Below are 24,137 nucleotides of genomic sequence, written 5' to 3' on the forward strand. Positions count from 1 at the left end.
AACTATTTGTGTATAACAAACAACACATTATGCTATCTCATAATGTTTTATTAATACGATGTAAGCTGAGGTATTATTCAGAACGAAGAATTCTGTATGAAACATATAACCCTTTACGCGAAGAGAATCCTTATTAACCTTATATGAAAACATATCTCTATTGCAAATGTATGTCATCTCATAATGTTATACGAATACATGGCTAAATTGTAAATGTATGTCAACTTATAACGTTACATGAATACATGTCTACTCATAACGTTATATATGAATACATGTCTACTCATAACGTAATATGAATACATGTCTACTCATAACGTTAAATGAATACATGTCTGCTCATAAAGTTATATGAATACATGTCTACTCATAATGTTATAGGAATACATGTGTAACTTGCAAATGTATGTCATTTCATAACGTTATACGAATACATGGCTTAATTGTAAATGTATGTCTTCTCATAACGTTATATGAATACATGTCTACTCATAACGATAAATGAATACATGTCTTCTCATAAAGTTATATGAATACAGGTCTGCATGAATTGCAAGTGTATTGTCAACTCATAACGGTATGGAAGTATAGGTTTAAAAAAAAATATAAAAACAATGCGAATCCATATCAACATTGCAATAGTCCACAACTCATAACGCCTATTCAACAACTAATTATGCCACTGCAAGTTGAAAGCATAATGCAAGTTGAAAATATAATGTGTTATATATATATATACATGATAGCTAAATACGAACTTGTCTTTTATTCTTTCAACTAATAAACTACATTTATACTAACATTAACATTTTCGTGAAGTATAAGTTATTGTATCAACATCTAATGATGGTATATAATATGAATCTTAATATTCTATGAATAAATGTATAAACAAAGAAATTTTATTCTATTCTAAGGGATGTCAGTCCTGCAGATTAAACAAGTGATTGATACAATAGTAATGATTTACTGTTTTATTTTTATATATTTATGAAAATTTCGAAAAGAAAACGTACTTTGCTTGTGAGAGATGTCTACACACTCCATCATATTAATGTTCAATATCTTTTACTGTATTTAATTTCTGTGTCATTTGGTCTCAAATGCAAAATATATCATGCATATATTCAAGATGAGAACAAGTTAACGAGTATCCAATCGGCGAGTCTGAAATATGGATTGACTTGGAGAAGAGTGCATTGTAAGGGTAAGCAGATCCTGCTCCACATGTAGCACCACCTGTGTTACTCCTTTAAAAACTCTATAAGTCGAAGAGAATCTGTCGTCATGGCAAAAAAAAACAAAAACTAAAGGTTCTAAAGAGCCTGTGTCGCTCACCTTGGTCTATGTGTATATTCAACAAAGGACACTCTCCAACATTGTAGAGGAGAATAGAATTCATGACAAAAATCTATTTTGTTGATCTTGTATTGCTGATCATTTAGTCTGTTTAGTTTCTCTCTATCTTCTTGAGTTTTTGCTCCAAACACAAAAGGGTAAACAAAATCCTCATTTAAGGGCAATCACTCCTATAAAGAGTGACAGTCTTCTAACTATATCGGCAAAATTTGGCTTGTTAGTAGATCTTGCCTTGCTGATCATTTTTGTGATTTAAAGTGTCTATTTATCTATTATAATTTTTATCATATATGGCAAAACGTAAAAAAATGGTAAAAATCGTCATTAAAGGTCAATAACTCCAATAAGTAGTCGTCGAACGATTTCCTCCATCGTGTCTTAATTGTAGATCTTGTCTTCCTGATCATTTTTGCTTATTTAAGTGTCCATTTATCTATTATAATTTTTAAGATATAAGGCAAAAACGCAAAAAAATGGTAAAAATCGTCGTCAAAGGGCAATACCTCTAATAAGGAGTCGACTGACGATTTCGACCATGAAAACTTGTAGAACTTGTCTTGCTGATCATTTTTGCAATTTGAAGTTTCTCTCTTTCTTTTATAGTTTTCACGATGATAGGCAAAAATGAAAAAAAAATGGTAAAACTTGTCATTTAAGGGCAATAACTCCTATAAGAAGTCGTCTTACAGTTTTGACTTATATGAACAATTGGTAAATCTTATCATTCTGAACATTTCTGCTTCTGTCAGATTTTCTCTATTTATAAGGGTTTTCAAAATAATAGATAAAACTTGCATTTTACCCCTATGTTCTATTTTAGCCACGTCGGCCATCTTGGTTGGCAAGCAGGGTCATCGGATACATTTTAAAACAAGATACCCCAATGATGATTGTGGCCAAGTTTGGTTAAATTTGGCCCAGTAGTTTCAGATGAGAAGATTTTTGTAAAAGTTAACAGACGACGACGGACGACGGACGCTAAGTGATGAGAAAAGCTCACTTGCTTTGGGCCAAGTGAGCTAAAAACGAGAAAGGCCGAAAAGACAAACAAGTCCATAAAATACTACTTAGAAAGCTAAAGACTTGCAACACGAAACCCGCCTGAAACTGGGGGTGATCTTAGTGCTCCAAAAGAATAAGCAGGTCATATTCAATATGTGCCACCCGTCTGTCACAGTCATATTGCTCTGATAAGTACACATTCTGTGATGTCACAATCGAGGAAAAGATAACAATTGGGATATGTTCGTCGTAATTTGTGACACTTATCCCATAACGGTCAACCAAATCGTGATGGCGTCTGTAAATCTCTCGAAAGGGATGACTTCAACTTTACGACTAGTAACCGTTGTTTCTTGGTAAGCAGCAAACCTCTAACAAGGTAATCATGACAGGAAACGCAAGCTCTGGAATAGCGTATATCAACAAAGAGAGATGTACTCCATATGCAAGCTCTACTGGTATTGCTTCATAGAAATGGAAAGTTTACAATAGGAAAGACTTTTGAAGGTGTATGATATATTAATGTAAACAAACCTCCAATCTTTAAAGAAATTTAATGGTTATATGAACTACATATGTACTGTTACTATAGAACTTATTAATAAGGAATTGAAGCAGTCGTTTTAAATAATAAATAAACCACAATCAAAAGGTACCACAAACTATTCAAAGGCGGGATATAAAAATTATCAGGAAGACTATACCAGAATAATATCATTATGGAAACAACTGAAGCACTCTTGGGTAGGTAAAATGTTTAAGAGTTGATGGGTTGCTGTCTCTTTGATGCAAACCCTTCCTTCTTTATTTATATTTTAACTTAATAGTTCAGCATGTACTTTTTGTAGGGTAAAGCAAAATTCAAAAAACAAGATAGTATAAGAATAAAAAACGTGGTATACAATCATTACCAGTGAAACAATTACCCATAAAGAACAAAGGACAATGATGTAAACAGTTACAAGTCAGCGCACAGCCTTTAACAACGAGCAAAACACATATCGCATAGTAAGCTGTAAAAGACCCTGGTATGACTAAATGTAAAACAGTTTTTAAGAGAAATAAACACACATCCTGATCTAAACTAGAACAAAGAACGAAAATCGACTATGACAGACAGCAACCATTGACAACCACTATGTGACAAATTCCTGACTTGAGACAAGCATATAAAGAATGTGGCGGAGATGAACGTGTTTGTGAGTGCTAAACCTTCCCCTAACATGGCACAGTGGTGTAACAACACAAAATAAGAGCTGTGACGTCAAAATAAGTTGGCAAGGGGATGACTCATTCGATTTGGTAGCACTCCACAGTTAGGTGTGTAGTTTCGCATTTTGGCCCCTGTGGATTTTTCAAATATGATAGCTAGTGTAGAATAAAATTCATTTTTGGATAGCTGAAGATTAAAATAGCCTTCATAGTGGGTTTATAGGAACATCAAGATTATGTAATGTATGTAATATGGGCTGTTTTCTGTATGACAGTCCGTATTTTCATATCCATACCAAATATTGGTCCGGCAATTATTGTAATGTTTTTTTCCGACTTTTTGTCGCACGAACTTTGCAATTAAATTTTATGAAAAAATGAGGCGAAAGACACCCATTTTTTATTTGATCATTTGGTAGATTTATATCAACAGTTTCTGAAAAGGTATCACTGAAAGGCATTGAAATTCTAGTTTGAACCAAATTTTGGGGGAATATGTGACATTTTTGCCCCCCTTTTTGCAATATTTTATGGTAAATAAATGCAGAATGTTGCCATGGATACACAAAAAAGGAATTATTTTTCACCATTTTAACTTTTAAAAATCAAATCTATGGAAGATACTGATAACATACATATGCACATGTATAACACAAACAGTTAGGTTAATGTATTAGAAAGCCAGGAATAGAAGATGATAAAACATTTTGTGGTTCAATTTTAATGTTTTTTCTAACTGTGGAGTGCTACCTAAGCACAAAAACAGAATACAGTTGACACAAAGTACTAAAAGTACACGCAGTTACGGAAAGCCAAATTTCAACTTGTTAGTAACTGTGTTCTTCTAGACTAAAATGTCAATCAGTACACCTCAAACGAATTAAGTGGTCTGTGGTAGCGTGCTTGCCTCGAGCGAGAGAGGTCATGCGTTTAATCCTGACAAGGTGAAGTTAAAGGCTAGAAAATGGTGTTTAAGGCTTTTTCCGCTAAGCACGCGGCAATTAGGAGTAAGAGCAAAGACTGGTCGGCTCGCAGTCAGAATAATGTGCCAGGGTAGGGAGACATGTCATCCTCGGACTGTTACCTTGTGAACTAGGATGTTAAAAATCCTGCTCAGAGTATCAGTCTAGTACAAAGCAGGGTTAATGTACTAATTTTGTGTCATGAATGGATACCCCATATCCTTTGTTTTTGTTATTAATACTCATATCACATTATCATGCTCCCGTCCTGAATTTGTCACTGGATGTTAAGAGCCATCCATCCATCCAACTGATTTTTTTAAGACATCATAAACAGTCTGTGAAAAGAACAACATTGTACAATGCAAAAACTTTAAGTATCAACAGGATGTAGTACCATGTTTGTTAAAACCTGGATAGAAATTCATATTTTGTTTGTGTATATAAAAATCAAAGCAATGTTAGGACCAATAAAGACAATTTCAAAAATATTTCTATCGTGCTAAATTTATAACCTTGAACAATAAGTTTGTTATGGGTTGCATCTTCAAAGACTATCATGAAATTTTGTTTTACAAAGGTTTCTTATTTTAAGTATTTCTGTTGGAATATTGAAGGATTAGGAATGATGTAAATTATTATGTTACCACTAATTTGTCAGCGTATACTTCATAGGAATGATTGTCTTGTATATATCCACCTGGTATCAATTTTTCCAAATGCTGCTTGCATTAGACTTCTCTGGCAGTCTTTATTCCGTTTTGTAACATTTCACCCCTTTCAAATATCAAGGGTCCGCCCCTTAAAGAGGTATTAGTTACGAGATATAAAAAAAATTAAAATATGATTTTGTTTTTGCTTAATCATTAACGAAAGTGAAATAGTGAAATACTAATTCGCTTTCAGCAGCCAGTTTGGTTCAGTTTTGTCAAAATAGGCTAAGAAACATCTTGCAAGTGAATAATTTGACCTCATTGGATATTAAAGTGACCTTCAATTTAACCCCTTAGCTAGAGATGGGTTACGCATAAACTAGAGGTGTTCAGCTATAAAAAGAAAAATAATGTCAACATTGAAAGTGAAACAAGGGTAAATCATTTGGTTGACTGATTCGATCCACAAAAACTCATTCTTGTACAGGTAAAAACGATGATTAGCATATTTTTTAACCTATAATAAGAATTCAAACAGACCTAGAAAAATCCAATTGCACGTGTTCGCTATCTATATGTATGTTTATATCGGATTATATGACCGTCGGCAGTCTTTGGAGGTCACCTCGATGGCTAATTAGATGTCGTCTAGACTAAATTACACACGAATGCTAATACATATCATCGAGTCCATGCATCATAAATTGTTTATTTTAGACTTTTTATAATTTGACAATACGTTATAGTATGTTATAAATCAAATTTGAGAATTTCGGTGAAATCGCTGAACATGAATTTGACAGCTTATGCCCCTTTAACATATCATTTAAAAATACAGGCAATCCATGCCATTTCATTAGCCCTGTAATTCAAATGATATTTAAACTAAATGTAATCAAAAATAGTTTATTGACATCCAAACTATTTTAATGCTAAAAGGGTTGAATTATACGTCATAATGACGGCAGTTGATCAAGGCAATGAGATGTACAATGAATTCTAACATCAACTACTGAATATTGCAAAATATTATACAAATGCAGGTGGCGTAGCTAGGCGGAAGCTCTGCCACATCGTTTTAACAAGCAAAATTTCTAAAATAAATATAAAGACTAACATTTTTTCGCATTTTTTTTCACATTTGCATATAGTTTCTTTTTTAATATATATATTAGTAGACTACTGGAAGCGGGCGGTATACCTTCCGTTTATTGATCATCTCTTGGGGACCTATCTGTGTAAGGCCCATGAGTACAAGAGGTTGGGGTACTCTTTAGTAAGGCCCAAGTCCTGAGTACAATAAGAGGTTGGGGTACTCTCTTAGTAAGGCCCAAGTCCGGAGTACAACAAGAGGTTGGGGTACTCTCTTAGTAAGGCCCAAGTCCGGAGTACAACAAGAGGTTGGGGTACTCTCTTAGTAAGGCCCAAGTTCGGAGTACAACAAGAGGATGGGGTACTCTCTTAGTAAGGCCCAATTCCGGAGTATAACAAGAGGTTGGGGGCCTCTCTTAGTAAGGCCCAAGTCCGGAGTACAACAAGAAGTTGGGGTACTCTCTTAGTAAGGCCCAAGTCCGGAGTACATCAAGAGTTGGGGACCTCTCTTAGTTTGGCCCAAGTCCGGAGTACAACAAGGGGGTGAGTTACTCTCTTAAGGCCCAAGTCCGGAGTACAACAACGGGCTGGGGACCTCTCTTAGTAAAGCCCAAGTCCGGAGTATAACAAGGGGGTGGGGTACTCTCTTTGTAATGCCCAAGTCCAGAGTACAACAAGGGGGTGGGTGTACACCCTCATGAGTTAATTATATGTCCAAGAAGTAAAACACCAATATGTGAGTTGGTTGTTTGATTGGTGAAATGTAATGTCAGTTTAATGTATAATTAACCCCACTGCGTAAGATTGTGTAATTGTTTTGGTGGATCAGTTTCATGATTATATAAAAAAAAAGAAGATGTAGTATGATTGCCAATGAGACATCTCTCTACCAGAGACCACATGACGTAGAAGTGTACAACAATAGGTCACTGTACGGTCTTCAACAATGAGCAAAAACCCATACCACATTGTAAGCTAAAAAAGGGCCTTGGAATGACAAATGTGAAACATTTCAAACGAGAAAGCTAGGCCTGATTTATGTACAAAACCATAAACGAAAACAAATATGATATACAGCAACAAACGACAACCACTGAATAACAAGCTCCTTGCTTGGGACAGCTCGATACAAAGCACACACATAAATGGGGAGTGTGTCCATGGGACACAGATGATGCCCCCGCTTTCATATCATATAAAGTTATAAAGGAACATGACTGAAGACTGGTAAAAAAGACACTACCCAAATTTGTACTTGATCTAAGTTTTGTAGTAATAAGTATTGTGTATAAGTTTCATAACATTTGGTTGAGGCAAACTTAAATTAGAGAACGGAAACGAAAAATTCAGCATTTTGTCCAATTATAAAGGGGCATAACTCTAGGACAGTAAAAGTTAAACCACCAAAATTCATACTTGATCTGTGTTTTGTGGTAATAAGCATTGTGTATAAGTTTCATAATATTTGGTTGAGGCAAACTAAAGTTAGAGAACGGAAATGAAAAAAATCAGCAATTTTTCCATTTGTAAAGGGGCATAACTCTAGAATAGTTAAAGTGACACCACCAAAATTCAAACCTGATCTGTGTTTTGTAGTAATAAGCATAGTGTATAAGTTTCATAACATTTGGTTGTGACTAACTTAAGTTAGAGAATGGAAACGAAAAATTCAGCAATTTTTCCATTTGTAAACGGCCATAACTCTATAACAGTTAAAGTGACACCACCAAAATTCAAACTTGATCTGTATTTTGTGGTAATAAGCATTGTGTATAAGTTTCATAACATTTTTTTTGAGGCAAACTAAAGTTAGAGAACGGAAATGAAAAAAATCAGCAATTTTTCCATTTGTAAAGGGGCATAACTCTAGAACGGTTAAAGCGACGCCACCAAAATTCAAATTTGATCTGTGTTTTGTGGTAATAAGCATTGTGTATAAGTTTCATAACATTTCGTTGAGGCAAACAAAAGTTAGAGAACGGAAACCAACTTTTGGACGTACGGACGTACAGACGGACAAGGGTAAATCTTAATGTCCCCTCCGCTACGGCGAGGGGCATAAAAATCCTAACAATAACAATTATGCATTTTCTTTATCATTTTTGTTGCAAAAGTTGTGTTTAAGAACACCCTGAAAAGTGTCTGCTCTAGAATGCAGAATTTTGCACCATTTTTGCTTCTGCTTTGGGTGCCTAGGCGGCCACAAACTCTAAAGGTAGTCAGGTCTGGTTACCTTCATATTAATCTTGTGCTATATGTACATGTCAGTCTCTAATAGGTGCTCCTGCTTACAAAATAATACAAGTATCACATAAACTTAACATGATCCAAGAAACGTGGTCAAGGTCAGATGAACCAAACCGGAAATACATGTACACTTTACAATCATTTCATACACCAAATATAGTTGACCTATTGATTATCATGAGTTTCGAAGAAAAAAACTTAATCATGAAAACTTAACATTGACCAATGAACCATGAAAATGAGGTCAAGGTCAGATGATACCTGCCAGACAGACATATACACAGTACATTGCTTACAATCATTCCAAACACCAAATATAGTTGACCTATTGCTTACAGTTTAAGAAAAAAAGACCAAAACACGAAAACTTAACTCTGAGCAATGAACCGTGAAAATGAGGTCAAGGTCAAATAAAACCTGCCAGACTGAAATGTAAATCGTAAAATATTTCCATACACCAAATATAGTTGACCTATTGCATATAGTATTAGAAAAACAAACCAAAAACACAATAAACTGCTTCGCTGAGTGCAGCTGGATACGACCGCAGAGGTCGAACCCTGAACAGTTGGGACAAGTATGGACACAACATTCAAGCTTGATACAGCTCTGAATTTGGATTGTGATTAATTATTTGACACAGCATAGGTTTCTGACACAGAATGAATGTGGTCTAAGAACTTAAAATATTTTAATTTACCTATTATGGTCCAATATCCAAAATCTAAATACATACACGGTTAGATTCAGCATATCAAAGAACCCCAAAAAATTCAATTTTTGTTAAAATCAAACTAAGTTTAATTTTGGACCCTTTGGACCTTAATGTAGCCCAATTTGAAAACGGGATCAAAAATTAAGAATCTAAATACACGGTTAGATTCAGCATATAAAAGAACCCCAATATTTAAATTTTTGATGAAATCAAACCATATCATTATTATTTGCTTTTATATATAAATAAAAAATAACCAACTTAAAATGGAAAATTTTAAAGAAAAAAAAAAATCCCCCCCAATTTTTTGAACCCCCTTATGATTCATCACCCCCAAACTCAATCCCAGCCTTCCTTTTGTGGTATGGTACCTTGCAGTACAATTTCAGAGAGATCCATACACTTGAACACAAGTTATTGTCTGGAAACTGCAAAAATTAATGTTTTTTGGCCCCAAATTCCTAAACGTTTAGGGCAATTACCCCCAAACTCAAACCCAGCTTTCCCTTTGTGATATGGAACCTTGTACATATAGTACAATTTCATAAAGATTCATACACTAACACACGTTATTGTCCTGAAACTAGAAAAATGCTTGTTTTTTGCCCCTTTTTGGTCCCCAATTCCTAAAATTTTGAGGCAATTACCACCAAAATCAATCCCAGCATTCCCTTTGTAATATGGAACCTTGTGGTACAATGTCAGAGAGATCCATACACTAACACACAAGTTATTGTCTGGAAGTTACAAAAATGCTTATTTTTGGCCCCTAATTCCTTAACTGTTGGTGCCATAACCCCCAAAATCAATCCCAACCTTCCTTTTGTGGTATTGAACCTTATGGTGAAATTTCATTGAGATCCATTCACTTAAACTAAAGTTATTGTCCGGAAACTAAATGCGTCTTCGGACGACGCAGACGACGACATGATAGCATTATACAACGCAAAAAAAATTTTGCGGTCATATAAAAATGCTTGTTTGAGACCCTTTTTGGCCCCTACTTCCTGAACTGTTTGGGCAATTACCCCCAAAATGAATCCCAACCTTCTACTTGTTGTATTGACTAGTTACAATTATCAGAAATTTGGTTGAAACAATAAACAAAATTGCTTAACTCTTACCTGAGCATTTTCCGCAATAAAATTTATTTGTTTGTTCTACATTAATATCCCATTATATTGCTATTTAACAGTAATTGGAAATATCTTAGCATTAGGTATTTGTACATTTAAATTTGAATACAGGAAATGTATTTTTTCTTAATGAAGAATGAACACCAATTTAGATAAAAATTAGTTTGTTGTTGAGAAAGTGCATTTCCAAGGCCTCTTTGTGGAAATTATTAAGCCAGTTTTTATTAATGGCATATAAAAAATATATTACTTGTTTGACGATTTCCCTTTCCATTCATGTCAATACCATTAAATTGTAAATATTTATAAAAAAAAAAAATCTGACAGAGTCTAAAATTGAAATATCAATATATATATATATATATCATTATTTGCATCAATATTGCGAAATTCCCTACCTGTGGTCAATAACATAGAAATTAAACAGTAAGATTGGAAATGAAAAGAGAAAAAAATATTGAAAAAAGTATGGTCAGATAGAATATCAGACTAGCAATGATTACGGCTGGATCGCAACATTGATGATGCTTTGGTTCTAGTTTCCAGACAATAACTTGTGTTCAAGTGTATGGATCTCTCTGAAATTGTACTGCAAGGTACCATACCACAAAGGGAAGGCTGGGATTGAGTTTGGGGATAATTGCCTCAAACTTTTAGGAATTAGGGGCCAAAAAGGGGCAAAAAACAAGCATTTTTCTAGTTTCAAAACATGCTTGTTTTGGGCCCCTAATTCCTAAACAGTTGGGACCATCACCCCCTAAAGCAATCCCAACCTTTTTTTTTGTAGTATTGAACATTTTGTTTAAATTTCATATTTCATAGAGATCCATACACTTAAACTAAAGTAATTGTCGGGAAACCAAATGTCTTTGGACGACGCTGACGTGATACCAATATAGGACCGCAAAAAATTTTTGCTGTCGTATGAAAACTTAACTTTAACCACAGAACCATGAAAAGGAGGTCAAGGTCAGATGACACCTGCCAGTTGGACATGTACACTTTACAATCATTCCATACAACAAATACAGTAGACCTATTGCTTATAGTATCTGATATATGGACTTGACCACGAAAACTTAACCTTGTTTACTGATCCATGAAATGAGGTTGAGGTCAGATGAAAACTATCTTACAGACATGAGGACCTTGTAAGGTACGCACATACTAAATACAGTTATCCTATTACTCATAAGAAGGGAGAAATTAACATTACAAAAAATCCTAACTTTTTTTCAAGTAGTCACTGAACCATGAAAATGAGGTCAAGGACAAAGGACATCTGACAGACAGAAACTTCATAACAGAAGGCATCTATATACAAAGTATGAAGCATCAAGGTCTTCTACCTTCGGAAATATTAAGCTTTTAAGTAGTTAGTTAACGCTGCCCTTGCCGGATCACTATCCCTTCTTCCAGCTTTCTGTGACAGAAGTCACAGGCTCGACAAAAACTGTATAAGTATGTCAATAAATAACTGAGATCAATCTATAGAAGGGCACAGGCACACAAACTCTAAAGGTTATTTATCCCCATACCCAACTTTGTTGAGGCAAATTAAAATATACAATGCTTGTGTATAAATAACTCATTTATATTTCTTTTAATACAAAAAACAACAGCTTTCAAATTCTTATCAACACCAGATAACACTACAGGTATTCTTTTTAATCACAATTCAATTGACAATTGTCTATATGATGTATGAAGTCCTATTTTAAAAATCTGTCACACGTCCCTTTCTTTCCCAATCACCATATCTGGTAGGCTCTGGACCTCGTGGTCCGCCAATTTCACCAGTAGCAGGATTTGTGTCATCAGGAAACCTTTCTAAGGTTTCCTGTTCCACATAAGGATTAAATGCTTCTTCTGCTGTCTCCATTTTATCATCCAGTTTTCCTGCTGGTGTGTTTCCTTTCTTCCGTTGAGGTTTTTTCTGTCCAGAATCATCAGAATGTTTTCTGACAATAATTGTTAAAACTTGTGTTGTGTTTATCTCTTTGTTGTAAGTTATAAATGCTGTTCCTACAAAACCAAAATAATCATTCATTATATACATGTACAATGTAAACAATTTATAGGACAATCAAAATAATTGACTATCAACTTAATTACATGATCATGGGGTGTCATCAGAATGAATTCAAAATGTACTGAAAATTATTAATGTGTGTTGTTTTTTTTTCATTCCTTTAGATGTACTATAAATCAAGTACGGTAATTATATTATAATTCCCTCAGTATTGTTCTTTTGTTCTTGTTTAATTTCATTTGCAATAATCTCATGTTTTCACTTATGGGCCCATCTGTTTGGAATAAAGTATATAATTTGCATTGTATACTGAAGGGAATAGTCATTACATTGCACTAGGGGAAGTTCTAAAATATCTTTCCAAACGTTTATTTTGGAACCTTTCGCAGGAATGAACAAAATTGGACAGCAAATTCCAGTCAAGTTTTTAATTTTCTAATACATAAAATGCATTTGAATTTTATATATCTAGGGCATTCTATGCCTTAAAAAAATTGCAATGTACAGGCTTGTCTGCACTCAGAGTAAATTTTGTAGTGTAAACACATCCATTTTAGCCTTAGGGTCTTCATGAACCTTAACTTGGTTTATGGTTCATCATAACCTTTTATCAAATATGGCCGTATTTACACCACCAATTTCGTCTTACAGAAAAACCTGTGCATCTGGAAGTTTTAGAGCATGGCTGGACCTAGATATATAAAATTTAAATGCATTTTAAGTTTCAGAATATTGAAAACTTAACTGGATTTTGCTATTCATTTTTTTTTCATTCCTGCAGAAGTTGCCAAAATAAACTAAGTTGGGAAAGAGTTTGAGAAGCTCCCCTCATTTAATAAATGTTGTGAGTTGTATTGATTTAAATGGACAATAGATGGACAATACACATCTGTAAACAAAAACGTATGTGTATTTTTGCTATCTTCTGCAGATTGGAAAAAAAAAATGCACATCAAAATCCAGGTGACGTATTGAAAAGCTTATTATTTTTTTTGCTGTGTCGACGCCTTCAATTATCTGGATTACAGTTTAGACATCACAGGCACTTGTTTCTATCCATGGGAAGATCCACTATCAACGTATATTTAGGAGCTCCTATACGTTGATAGTGGGTCTTCCCATGGAAAGAAACAAGTGCCTGTGTTAGACATGCATAAATTTATTTGAATGATTGCGTAATCAGTAAATCACCCAAGTCTGTCAGTGTCAATGATGTAGACCGCTTTAAAGTATCACTTAGATACGACAAACGTATGTAGTTTAGAAAATAAGTTAACTCATACTTTTTTCCATAAGTAAAACAAGCTTACTTGCACATTTCTGCATTAACTGGCCAAGTTTCATAACCATCGACATGTTAGTTTATTTACGTTTTGCAAATCAAACACACGGATGATTCAGATTTTACAGTAGAATACTTCTCAAAACCGACAAAATACTTTTATAAAACAACACATAGTAACGGACTATTAAAAGGTTATTGACTCATGATAATTAGATTGGAAGAAAAACTTCAAAAGTTGAACGTTTCCTCCTTCCAATTTGCGGGCAAAGGTAAATTGTTGACTCTTCTACTTGAAAAATATATTTTGTATTTACAAGGCGATCTTCATCATTGCTATGATGTTTAAGCTTACAATAAACTGATCAGTAGGAGTCTAGAATCAGTGGCACATAAAAAAAAACAAAGTTGAGACAAATTTCCTTCCGGATTAGACAAAATGATACGTACTGCTCCTGTATTCTTTATTGACGAAAACTGTTCAAGTAAATTTGGCATGTTCAAGGAATGTTTATTCAATCAGTCTCTTTGTCGTTACAAGTTTGTACCAGAATCAAATCATTTTAATCTTCATACATTTTTCAATAGGAAAGCATCAAAGTTCCCCGTGATCCCACGATATTCTGTGTCTTTGACCATACACCAAGAATTTTCTTGCAGAATATTGTAACTTGATGATCTTCTTTAAAATGCTCATCATATTTTCAGATTCCCAAATATCCGAGGAGTAATACATAGAGACTACCAAAGCATCGAACAGTTTTAGATGTAAATGTACGGGGATGCTATTAGCCTTAGGCTATTTATTCCCTGGTACAAACTGGATAATAAACATGGTGCATATCAATTACGAATATGGTGTTTTCTGCTTTTCTTCTAAAACGGTTTTGTATTGCCCTTTGTACTAACTCTTTCCCTCTAAATGCCTCTTAATTTTTCTTTTTACCAAAATTAACACAAAAAACCTCATTGACTATATTTATACACGTATCACGTTCATGTTAAAATTGGTGTTCAAAACAAGACTACAATCCACAACAGTTCTGATGACCATGGTAAAAGATTGTAAACGATGTAATAATACTGACAGTCTTGCATATATCTCCGTATTTTACGAGCTTTAATTCCTATTGTCTTATCTCAAATATTTGAAAGGTTGTGAGCACCTATGTACATGGTTGTGCTTTGCTAGAGGTCAACATTTTGGGTTTATATGACACTAAACTGGTCCCATTTAAGATCATAACCAAGCGTAAAAAGTGGACAAAAGAAGGTACCATTTCCCATTAAACCCAATTCGCCCCACTACTTATTCGTACCTTTTTTACATACTCGAGTCCCAAATTTTCAGACATCTGTATACATGTCGTCTCAGGAAATTATTTCACTAATCAATAATCACATAAAATTCTCTAACCGGGGTAAAACAGTAGACAACAGAAAACTTGGAATTGCCATTTTGACAGATTGGGGAAAACATTTTATAACAATTTAGAATGAAAACTATATATGGACATAATTATGTTGCTTTTAAATCCCAATTGCATTGCGAAAAATATCTTGGTATTATTAAAGAGTTTACAAATGACAGAGTCTGGCAAAATTTTGCATATCTGCTCAACATTTACTTATAGAAAGAAGTAGATATAGTAACACAATATCATGACGGCCTTGGTCTGTTTTCTGCTCTTTGGTTGGGTTGTTGTCTCTTTGACACATTCCCCGTTTCCATTCTCTATTCTAAATATACAAAAAATAAACTTCTAAATATAAAGCGTATGCTGGTTTGGTCACTATCCAATCCTCGGTTACTCAGATCCCGTGCAGTTACCTTATATACTGACCGCCAAACCGAATAAAAACAATTGTTACACATCCTATTTAAAAAGGTTTAAATCATTGCAAAATCTTTCAAACCTTTTCGCATACCGCATATAAATACATTAGCTAGTTTGTTCTGAATTACCAACTAGGGACTGAAAAATTTAGTGCGTAAACTGATCACGAAGCAGGAAAAAAAAGGGAAAAATATCTATTCTATAATCACAGAACAATGAAACAGAATTCAAAGCACATGTATGTTGTTTTTTGTTTTAATTGAAAGGCTGTTAGACTTTTTATACTTATTTCCCACTTCAAAAAATAAGATTAACATGAAGACCTAGTAGGTAACTTTTTTTTAATTAATGGCCAAAAATTATGAAATTAATAGTCAGAGTTCGTATAAATCATATATTAAGATACACCATAAAAAAATGTTGATTCAAAAAAAAATTTCAAGAATTTGTTTCTGCAAATATAATTTTATAGAGGTCAAATGGACAATAACCAAACTTATTAAAAGGTAGTTCGAAACCATAATCGTACATTTTTTTTAAAAATATATCGATTATACTATGATTTTTGAAATATAAATGCAAATGCATATTGTCTTGTTTTCATTATTTATTGGGAAAATAGCATTAGAAAAGGCCTGTTTATCTATAAAATCCGCAAGTTTAGATACGATCCATGTTAACTTATTGATCAATTGAATAAACTTATTGTTAAAGGGTATCAACGTAACACCGTAGTAAAATCTTTGAATATTGTTTTTATCGGTACTAATAATGACTATGTTTTTGATAAAATAAAACATAAATTAATATATATTGCTATACATATATGAAAACTATATAGAGTCCTACATCCTGTCGATATTATGTACTTTTATTTCAGCATTGCACAAGGTCATGCTTTTCTCAGACTGTTTATGACGTCTTTACGCTAAATTCGCTGGATGTGTACAAGCTTATAGATATTTCAGTCTGGGAAAGCAAGATTTATTTATAAGTTGTTATTGGCTTTAACCAGGCTTTCAGTAACCGCGAGTACACTTAGATCGGCACGGTTTATCTTTGTCTTAATGTTAGTTGTTTTTTATATGTGTGCTTCGTGTCGATCTGAAGAGGCAAGGCATTTCCAACTATTTTTTATTATTTGTTCTTATGTTGTGCTGTCACACCACTGCCAAGGGTTAATGGAAAGGTTGAGCGTTAACAAACATGTTTAACCCAGCCACAATCTATATGTGGCTGTCCCAAGTAATTAAGGAGCCTCACGGTAATTCAGTGGTTGTGTTTAGAAGCTGTCTGTCATTTTTGTTTTTCGTTTATTGTTTTGTCATAAATCAGCCGCTGGTTTTTATGCCCCCGCAGCAAAATGCCGAGGAGCATATCAATTTACCCCTGTCCGTCCGTCCGTCCGTCCGTTCGTCCGTCCGGATATAGATACATGATATGTCCGGCTATCTCCTCCTAAAGTTTTGAGCTACAGCTGTAATATTTTGTAGGATGTTTCTATACACATAATAGAGGTGTGCATGTCCACAGGATTTTGATTTTTTTTCAAATATTCTCAAAATGCTAGGTATTTGGACTTAGTCAATTTTTGGTACTAGCTGCATAAAGAGATCATGGAATTTGTCCGCGACTATCTCCTCTTATAGTTCTTGAGCTACAGCTTTAATATTTTGTAGGTTGTTTGTACACATAATGGAAGTGTGCATGTCCACAGGATTTTGATTTTTTTTCAAATATTCTCAAAATGCCAGGTATTTGGACTTAGTCTTTTTTTTTGTACTCAGAATAAAAATAAAAGATAGATCATCATACATAGTGTTAAATTTATAATTTCTTATGGTCAGGCGGGGGCATCATTTGTGTTTTACAGACAGCGCAACAATTTCAAGTTGTACTTCAAAATCACTGTTGGTCAAATCTAAAGTATGTGGAACTATACTCATGCATATGGCTGAGCAGAGGGAGCATCGTCCATATCTAGTTTTGATTTGTTTCACATTTTGTCATGTCACCGTCGGTGTCTTTTATAGCAGTATGAGTTTTGCGCATTGTACGGTGACCTATAGTTGCTTAAATTCGCTTTTATTTGGACTCTGGTTGGATATAGTTGTTTCATTGGCAATCATATAACACATCTCCTTTTTTCTCTTTTAGAAGCTAGTGACTGATATTTAAAAAATGTTAATCTTTGCTGCAAATTGATAAAAAGAAAATGATTGGAAATAGTCAAGTACATACAAAACCTAAAGCTCTTTCCACACGGCAATTTTTCAAAATTTTCCACATATTCTATAGCATGGCACAATTTTCTTCTCTGAAAACCACGTAATTAGCATAACAGATAAACGAAATAACCGAAATATGAATGAAACATTCAAACTTCTTATTACATGCAGGTATTAATAAAGTCCCGATTTTGTGAATTTTCAACTAGAAAAAAATCCCTGATTAATAGTCCATTAATATATTATTTCAGATTTGTGTAATGAATATTAGAAATTTTCTTAGTATCATATTGTAACAGTTTATTTCTTAATCACGGTCAATATTTGATATATTTATTTTTTGGGATGGGATGAAATTATTATTATGTACTTCGCAAAATATAAAAAAGTGTCTGTAGAACACTAAAAATGACGTATAGCGGATATTTCAATGACATAATTTACTTTAAAAGTTTAGAGGTCAATACTAAAAAAATGAATGATGTAACAGTTTTACAGATTTTTGTTCACAACTGCCTATTTCAGTTTTTTTCCAGTCTGGGAGTACCATATGGCATATATAAAATAGAGAATGGAAACGGGGAATGTGTCAAAGAGACTGTACATTTGTAGATACGTCTATGCTTATAGCATCTATGCTTATACAAAGGAAAAAGGACAAGATTTATTTCTTTTAAAGTCCTTTGAATGACGAATAATGGCGAATTGACCATTCTTGACGTGTTAACAGTCTTTTAGTGTGTTTAAAGGGGCGCGTTTATAACAAGGGTTTATAACAAAGGTTGCACAGGATTGAAGAGTGGCGATTTTGTAGTGGGGCGAGTTTATCTATTTCCAATACAAACTATTACGACTACATCAGAACAACTTACGGCAGTTGTTTTCCAAGTACCATGACAATTACCAAATCATGAAATTTGCACATATGCATTTTTCCTTAAATTTGGACTAAAAATTAATTGAAATTGATAAAAATATGGCGAATTGACCGTAAGCAAGTAACATACAGAGCTGTCATTGCTATAGATATTTATAATACTGTAGGCCATTACTTGGCATTAGACTATTCATCCAAAAATAGTATCTACCCCCTTTAATGGCAGATTCTGGATTTCCAGACAACTTTTTGCTCACAAATTCGAAGTAGGATAATGGATTTCCTTAATATTTAAGGATCCAAAATATTTTAGATAGAGAAATATGTGGAATTCCAAAACTTTCGCTTAATCTGAAAAATGCTTTCTAACGTTAGTTTTCTCTTTTGAATTGTTTTACATTTGAAATGTCAGGACCTTTTATAGCTGACTATGCGGCATGGGTTTTGCTCATTACTGAAGGCCGTATGGTGACACATAGTATTTAACTTCTATGTCATTTGGTCTCATCTGGCAATCATTCCACATCTTCTTATTTTCCTATTGTAGGAAACAAATTGGAATTTAATCTACATACATTTGTGTATCTTCAATGGGGTGGGGTATCATACTACTGGGTATAAAGAACTTGGAATTGGAATTGTTCCTCTCGATATGAGACACAATATAGCCTTTTTGTGCTTATGCAGCGTAAAGAAATCACCATGCATGCAATCAATCAATCAATCCTCTCAATATTACTTCCATGCTTAAACTGATGTTTAATATTAGTTTACATGTACAAAGAAGTCAGATTTGAATTACATGTATGTATACATAAAAAAATGAAGTCAATGTTGTAATGATTATTTTGCTTCTTTAGAATAGAATATTATCATACAACATACAACATATTGATTTATAAGACAAACATTTTAGACTTGGTTAAAAGAAATGAGTAATTGAAAGTTAAAAGAAATTGAGAAAAGACAATTTTGAGAAAGATTTTAGCATAAAATATAATTATTAAATCAACAAAATTACAATGATATTAATTGATTGATTGGTGTTTAACACCTCTTTTAGCACTATTGGCTATTTCGTAGCAGTCGGTTTTTATTGGTCAATGTTGGTGGAGGAAGCCAGAGTGCCTAGAGAGAACCACTGACCTTCCGAAGGAAAACAGATAATCCTTGTCAATGATATTAAGATTTCATAGATATTTTCGGAAATTGACCGGTATATATGTATTAAATGGACACTGGAATTTTAGCTAAGATTTCAAAAAGGACAACGCAAAATATTGTCATCATAGAGTGGTTTGTGTTGTCTGTCTGTTAACATGAAAATATGTAAACTTTTAAAAAATATTCTCCTCTGAAACTAACTATGCTTACAGACAAAATGAAATCAAACACAGTTTAATGTTCCTGGCACTCAACCAACATAGCTGCCATTCCTAAAAATAGAACATAAGGTTAATTTTGAAAATACATGTAATGTAAACTGACAGGAGTTATAATACTTAGAAAGTTAAGAGACCTACATGTAATGTCATTCCATTCCTACCGGAGTATTATGGTTATAAGATAACAACTTACAGGAGTTATTGACAGTAAAAATGATAAGTGATATAACATCTAGAGAAATGCAAATATGTATGACTGAAATCATCAATTGACTCCTTATAGTTGAAATTCATTGTGGCAGATTCAGCTAGGATCATAGAGTATTTGCTTCCCCATTTTTGGTCAATAAAAATTTGTTGAAAAAAATTTAGACTCACTACGCCTGCCTTTATTTCTACCATAACTGACAATTACACCCCTTTCTTCAAACCAGGTGTCCTCACCTGATTGATCTTTAATACTAATATCACTGAAACTATTAATTGACTCATTAAAGAGCATTTTTTCTAACAGACAAGAACAATCATGATTGATTCAATATGAAAGGTACACATGTCCATCTGAAATTGACTTTATTTCATGGCTCAGTTATTATGTCCAATTCTCAGAGATCAACTATTTTCAGTGTTGAGAATTATTGTAAGGTGTACATGACCAACTGACAAAGTTCATCTGACATTGACCCGATTTTTATGGTTGAGTGATCCACAGTAAGTTTATGTTATTAAGACTGTTTCTCAGATATCACAACTAATAGGTCAACTACATGTATATTTCATGTATAGAATAATAGGAAGGAGTGCATGTCTCTCTGTCTACAGTTTATCTGGTGTTGACATCATCTTTATATGTCAGTGGTTAATGTGCAGTTTTCATTACAAGGTCAATTTCTCAGATACTTTAGGTAATATTTCAACTATATTGGTGTTTAGAATCATTGCAAGCTGTACTTATCTATCTGACATTCTCATGGTTCAGATGATGATGATTGGTCTATCAAATGTTTTCAAGAATAGGACCATTTCTCAGCTACTACCACTAATAGGTCAATTTTATTTTGTGTATATAATAATTATATGCTATAATGTCAACTCCAGGGTTTTCCTGAGATTGACCTCATTTTCATGGTTCAGATGATGATTATACATGATGATGATAGCCGACAAAAAATTTTGAAGAATAAGTACATTTTTCAGCTACTACTAGTAATAATTCAATTTTATTTGGTGTATAGAAGGATAATTAGCTATGCATGACTATTTGACCTTGACCCCATTTTTAGTTTATTCGTCAATATTAAGTTTTTATGATGCCCTAAGTAAATGGTCAACTTTATATTGTGTATAAGATGAATGAAAGATGTACAAATGTACTAAGATGTTTATTTGACAGGGTTTACCTAGAAATGACCTAATTTTCATGGTTAATTGACTAATTTAAATTTTCATGATTAGGTCCAATTTAAGAAATAATTCCTTCATGTCATGCTCTAAGCTCATTTTAACATGGGTAAAAACTAATAGTAGGGTAAATATATTAAGGTTTAAGAACAATATATATCATGTATATTATATATAATAAAATTTTATGTAAGCAGCTAAAATATATATATTTTATTAGGATAGAAATGAAAATAACAAGAACAGTAAGTTTATGCGCATGTGTCAAACATATTTTGTGCTGATTAGAACACGGCTTTGTTTACAAAGCATAATAAGGACGTCATATTAGAATCTCAGATACTGCAAGGCATAGGTCAACTATATTAGGTCAATAGAATGAGCCTTTTAAAAGTTTACATGTTCATCTTACAGGAATGACAGGATCCATCAGACATTGACCTCATTTTTGTCGAGCCAGAAACATTTATGTCGTGAAAGGGAGACATAGCGATCCTAGATTCTGTGGTCGGCAGTATCAACATTTAGGTTCAGTCTGAGGTTAAAGTATTTTTAGACATCAATCACTTTGTCAAACCTTTATGGAATTTTAGGAAATTTTGACAGAAGCTTGTTCGTGACCTAAATACAGAATCCAGAGCAAAATTTTAAAAATATTTATTTTTATTTTTCTGTATTTAACTGATAAATGGACATAGATTTTTTTACATTTAACAAATAGATACAGTCTGGAGTTAAAGTTTGTTACACATCAATAACATTATCAAACCTTCATAAAATTTTATGAAACTTTGGCAGAAGCTTTTTTATGATTAAGAAATAACATGTAATGTCTGAAGCAAACTTTTGAAAATGTATTTTTTTCATTTTCAGTATTTTTTCTGATAGATGGACTTTTTTACAGTTAACATTTACAGACAGTCTGGGATTACACTTTTTTGATATGATAAATTTGTAAACCTTCATGGATTATTATGAAACTTGGACAGAAGCTTATCTTCAAGACCATGAAATAGCATCTAAAGAAGAAGTTTGATTTTTTTTTTTTTAGAATTCTGTAATTTACTGATAAATGGACTGACACTTTTTAAGTCAACATAACGATTACACTTTTATACTGACAGCAGCAATGGCAGGTAGGACACAGGGTTCCGCTGAACCCCTTACAAATTTTGAATTATAAATTATTGAAACAAGGAATTATTTGAATCTGGAATAATTTTGAATTCTGGAAAATTGATAAGAAAAGTATGATGAAAACTAACAACTAAATAGGGTAAGCCATGCACCCATGGCTAAGGAGGGTTAGTTAGTTCATACTGAAATATCAGTGAAAGTAAAATTAACCTTAGCCATGCACGCATGGCTAAACCAATTTAGTTGGGTTAGTTTTCATCATTTTTCAATTTTCCAGATTTCAAAATTATTCCAGATTCAAATAATTCCTTGTTTTGAAAATGTTTAGCTTATATGAAACCATTGTAAGACTTGGATCATAAGGACTTTAAATATAAAATTCAATCAATTTTCAATTAAGAAGGTGAGACATTTTAGTGTGTGCACAATGTAGGAGTAAAATGTGAATAATTTAATCTTTAAACATGTTAAAACTGCAGTAGATAGTGAAATTTCACGTTGGTAAAAATACTGAAAAAGTCTTTGATCTGTTGCATTCCTTTTAGGCCAGCTAAGATTAATTTAGCTTGCTGAAAAAAAATGGGGAGGGTTGTAGGATTTAATTTTTTAATTTTTATTTTACCTGAGACCCTTTTGCAATGTGTTTTACATATGCTAGGGTAATAATAAACTTATACATGTATCATGTATATATAAAGAATTCTGCATACTTTTTTTAATTTTGAAATGAATATTTCTGATTGACAATGTTTTAGTTGCTTAAGAAACCTTTTTCAATAGAAAGCAAACGTGGAGAAATGCTTGCTTTTTGACTACCTAAATCATTTTTTTTTTGCTTTCTAAGCTATTGTTTATAGTGCCCATAATAATGAAGCATATGCATTGGTATGAAACACAAGTATTATGAGTACAGGGAAAGTAAAAACTCAAACTGTGTTGAAAATACTTGGGTTGATGCTCTTTAATATTTTATTTTATTTAGAGTTATTGTCGATTTTTTTGTTCCTGCAGTATATTTGAATATAATATTGAAACAAAAATATATGGATTTTTTTGAGGGGACTCCTACGATTTGTAAATAATTTCCTTAGATGATTATTTTTTCCATTTGATTGTGAGAATAGTGGAAATGAATATTGATCTGGCATAGTTTTTGTCGAGCCTTCGACTTTAGTCGAAAAAGCAAGACATAGCGATCCTACATTCCGTCGTCGTCGGCGGCGGCGGCGGCCACAAATATTCACTCTGTGGTTAAAGTTTTTGAAATTTTAATAACTTTCTTAAACTATCCTGGATTTCTACCAAACTTGGACAGAAGCTTGTTTATGATCATAAGATAGTATCCAGAAGTAAATTTTGTAAAAATAAAATTCCATTTTTTTTCCGTATTTTACTTATAAATGGACTTAGTTTTTCTGCCGGGAAATATTACATTCACTCTGTGGTTAAAGTTTTTAAAATTTTAATAACTTTCTTAAACTATCCTGGGTTTGTACCAAACTTGGACAGAAGCTTGTTTATGATCATAAGATAGTATCTAGAAGTAAATTTTGTAAAAAATAAATCCATTTTTTCAGTA

At 33.1% G+C, this 24,137-nt stretch overlaps 2 protein-coding genes across 5 annotated transcripts in view; one reads left to right on the forward strand and one right to left on the reverse strand.

The window, feature by feature from the left end:
• Nucleotides 1-11,951: 11,951 nt before the first annotated feature.
• LOC127733565 (succinate dehydrogenase assembly factor 4, mitochondrial-like) lies at nt 11,952-13,826 on the reverse strand. The gene is made up of 2 exons (XM_052242910.1): nt 13,721-13,826; nt 11,952-12,403 (listed from the first exon to the last, which is right to left on the reverse strand). Exons 1-2 carry the CDS (start codon nt 13,764-13,766, stop codon nt 12,096-12,098), a joined length of 354 nt encoding a protein of 117 aa, XP_052098870.1. The 5' UTR covers nt 13,767-13,826; the 3' UTR covers nt 11,952-12,095.
• Nucleotides 13,827-18,631: 4,805 nt separating this feature from the next.
• Nucleotides 18,632-24,137, forward strand: part of LOC127734644 (uncharacterized) — an 80,183-nt gene continuing 74,677 nt past the window's right edge. For 3 of the 4 annotated variants that reach the window (XM_052244631.1, XM_052244633.1, XM_052244634.1), the window contains exon 1: nt 18,632-18,748. The gene's annotated coding sequence lies outside the window, so the exon portion shown is untranslated. Of the gene's footprint in view, nt 18,749-22,328; nt 22,558-24,137 lie in introns of those variants that run through there. The other variant, XM_052244632.1, reaches the window with a different exon arrangement.

The sequence above is a fragment of the Mytilus californianus genome, unplaced genomic scaffold (genome assembly GCF_021869535.1).
Source record: "Mytilus californianus isolate M0D057914Y unplaced genomic scaffold, xbMytCali1.0.p SCAF_3, whole genome shotgun sequence".
Taxonomy (NCBI): Eukaryota; Metazoa; Mollusca; class Bivalvia; order Mytilida; family Mytilidae; genus Mytilus; species Mytilus californianus.

Excerpts from the sequence above, each read along its gene's own strand:
- LOC127733565 (XM_052242910.1), bottom strand. The coding sequence starts at position 13,766 with ATGTCGATGGTTATGAAACTTGGCCAGTTAATGCAGAAATGTGCAA. Across the intron at positions 12,404-13,720 it reads GTTAATGCAGAAATGTGCAA|GAACAGCATTTATAACTTAC; the intron begins GTAAGCTTGTTT and ends TTGGTTTTGTAG.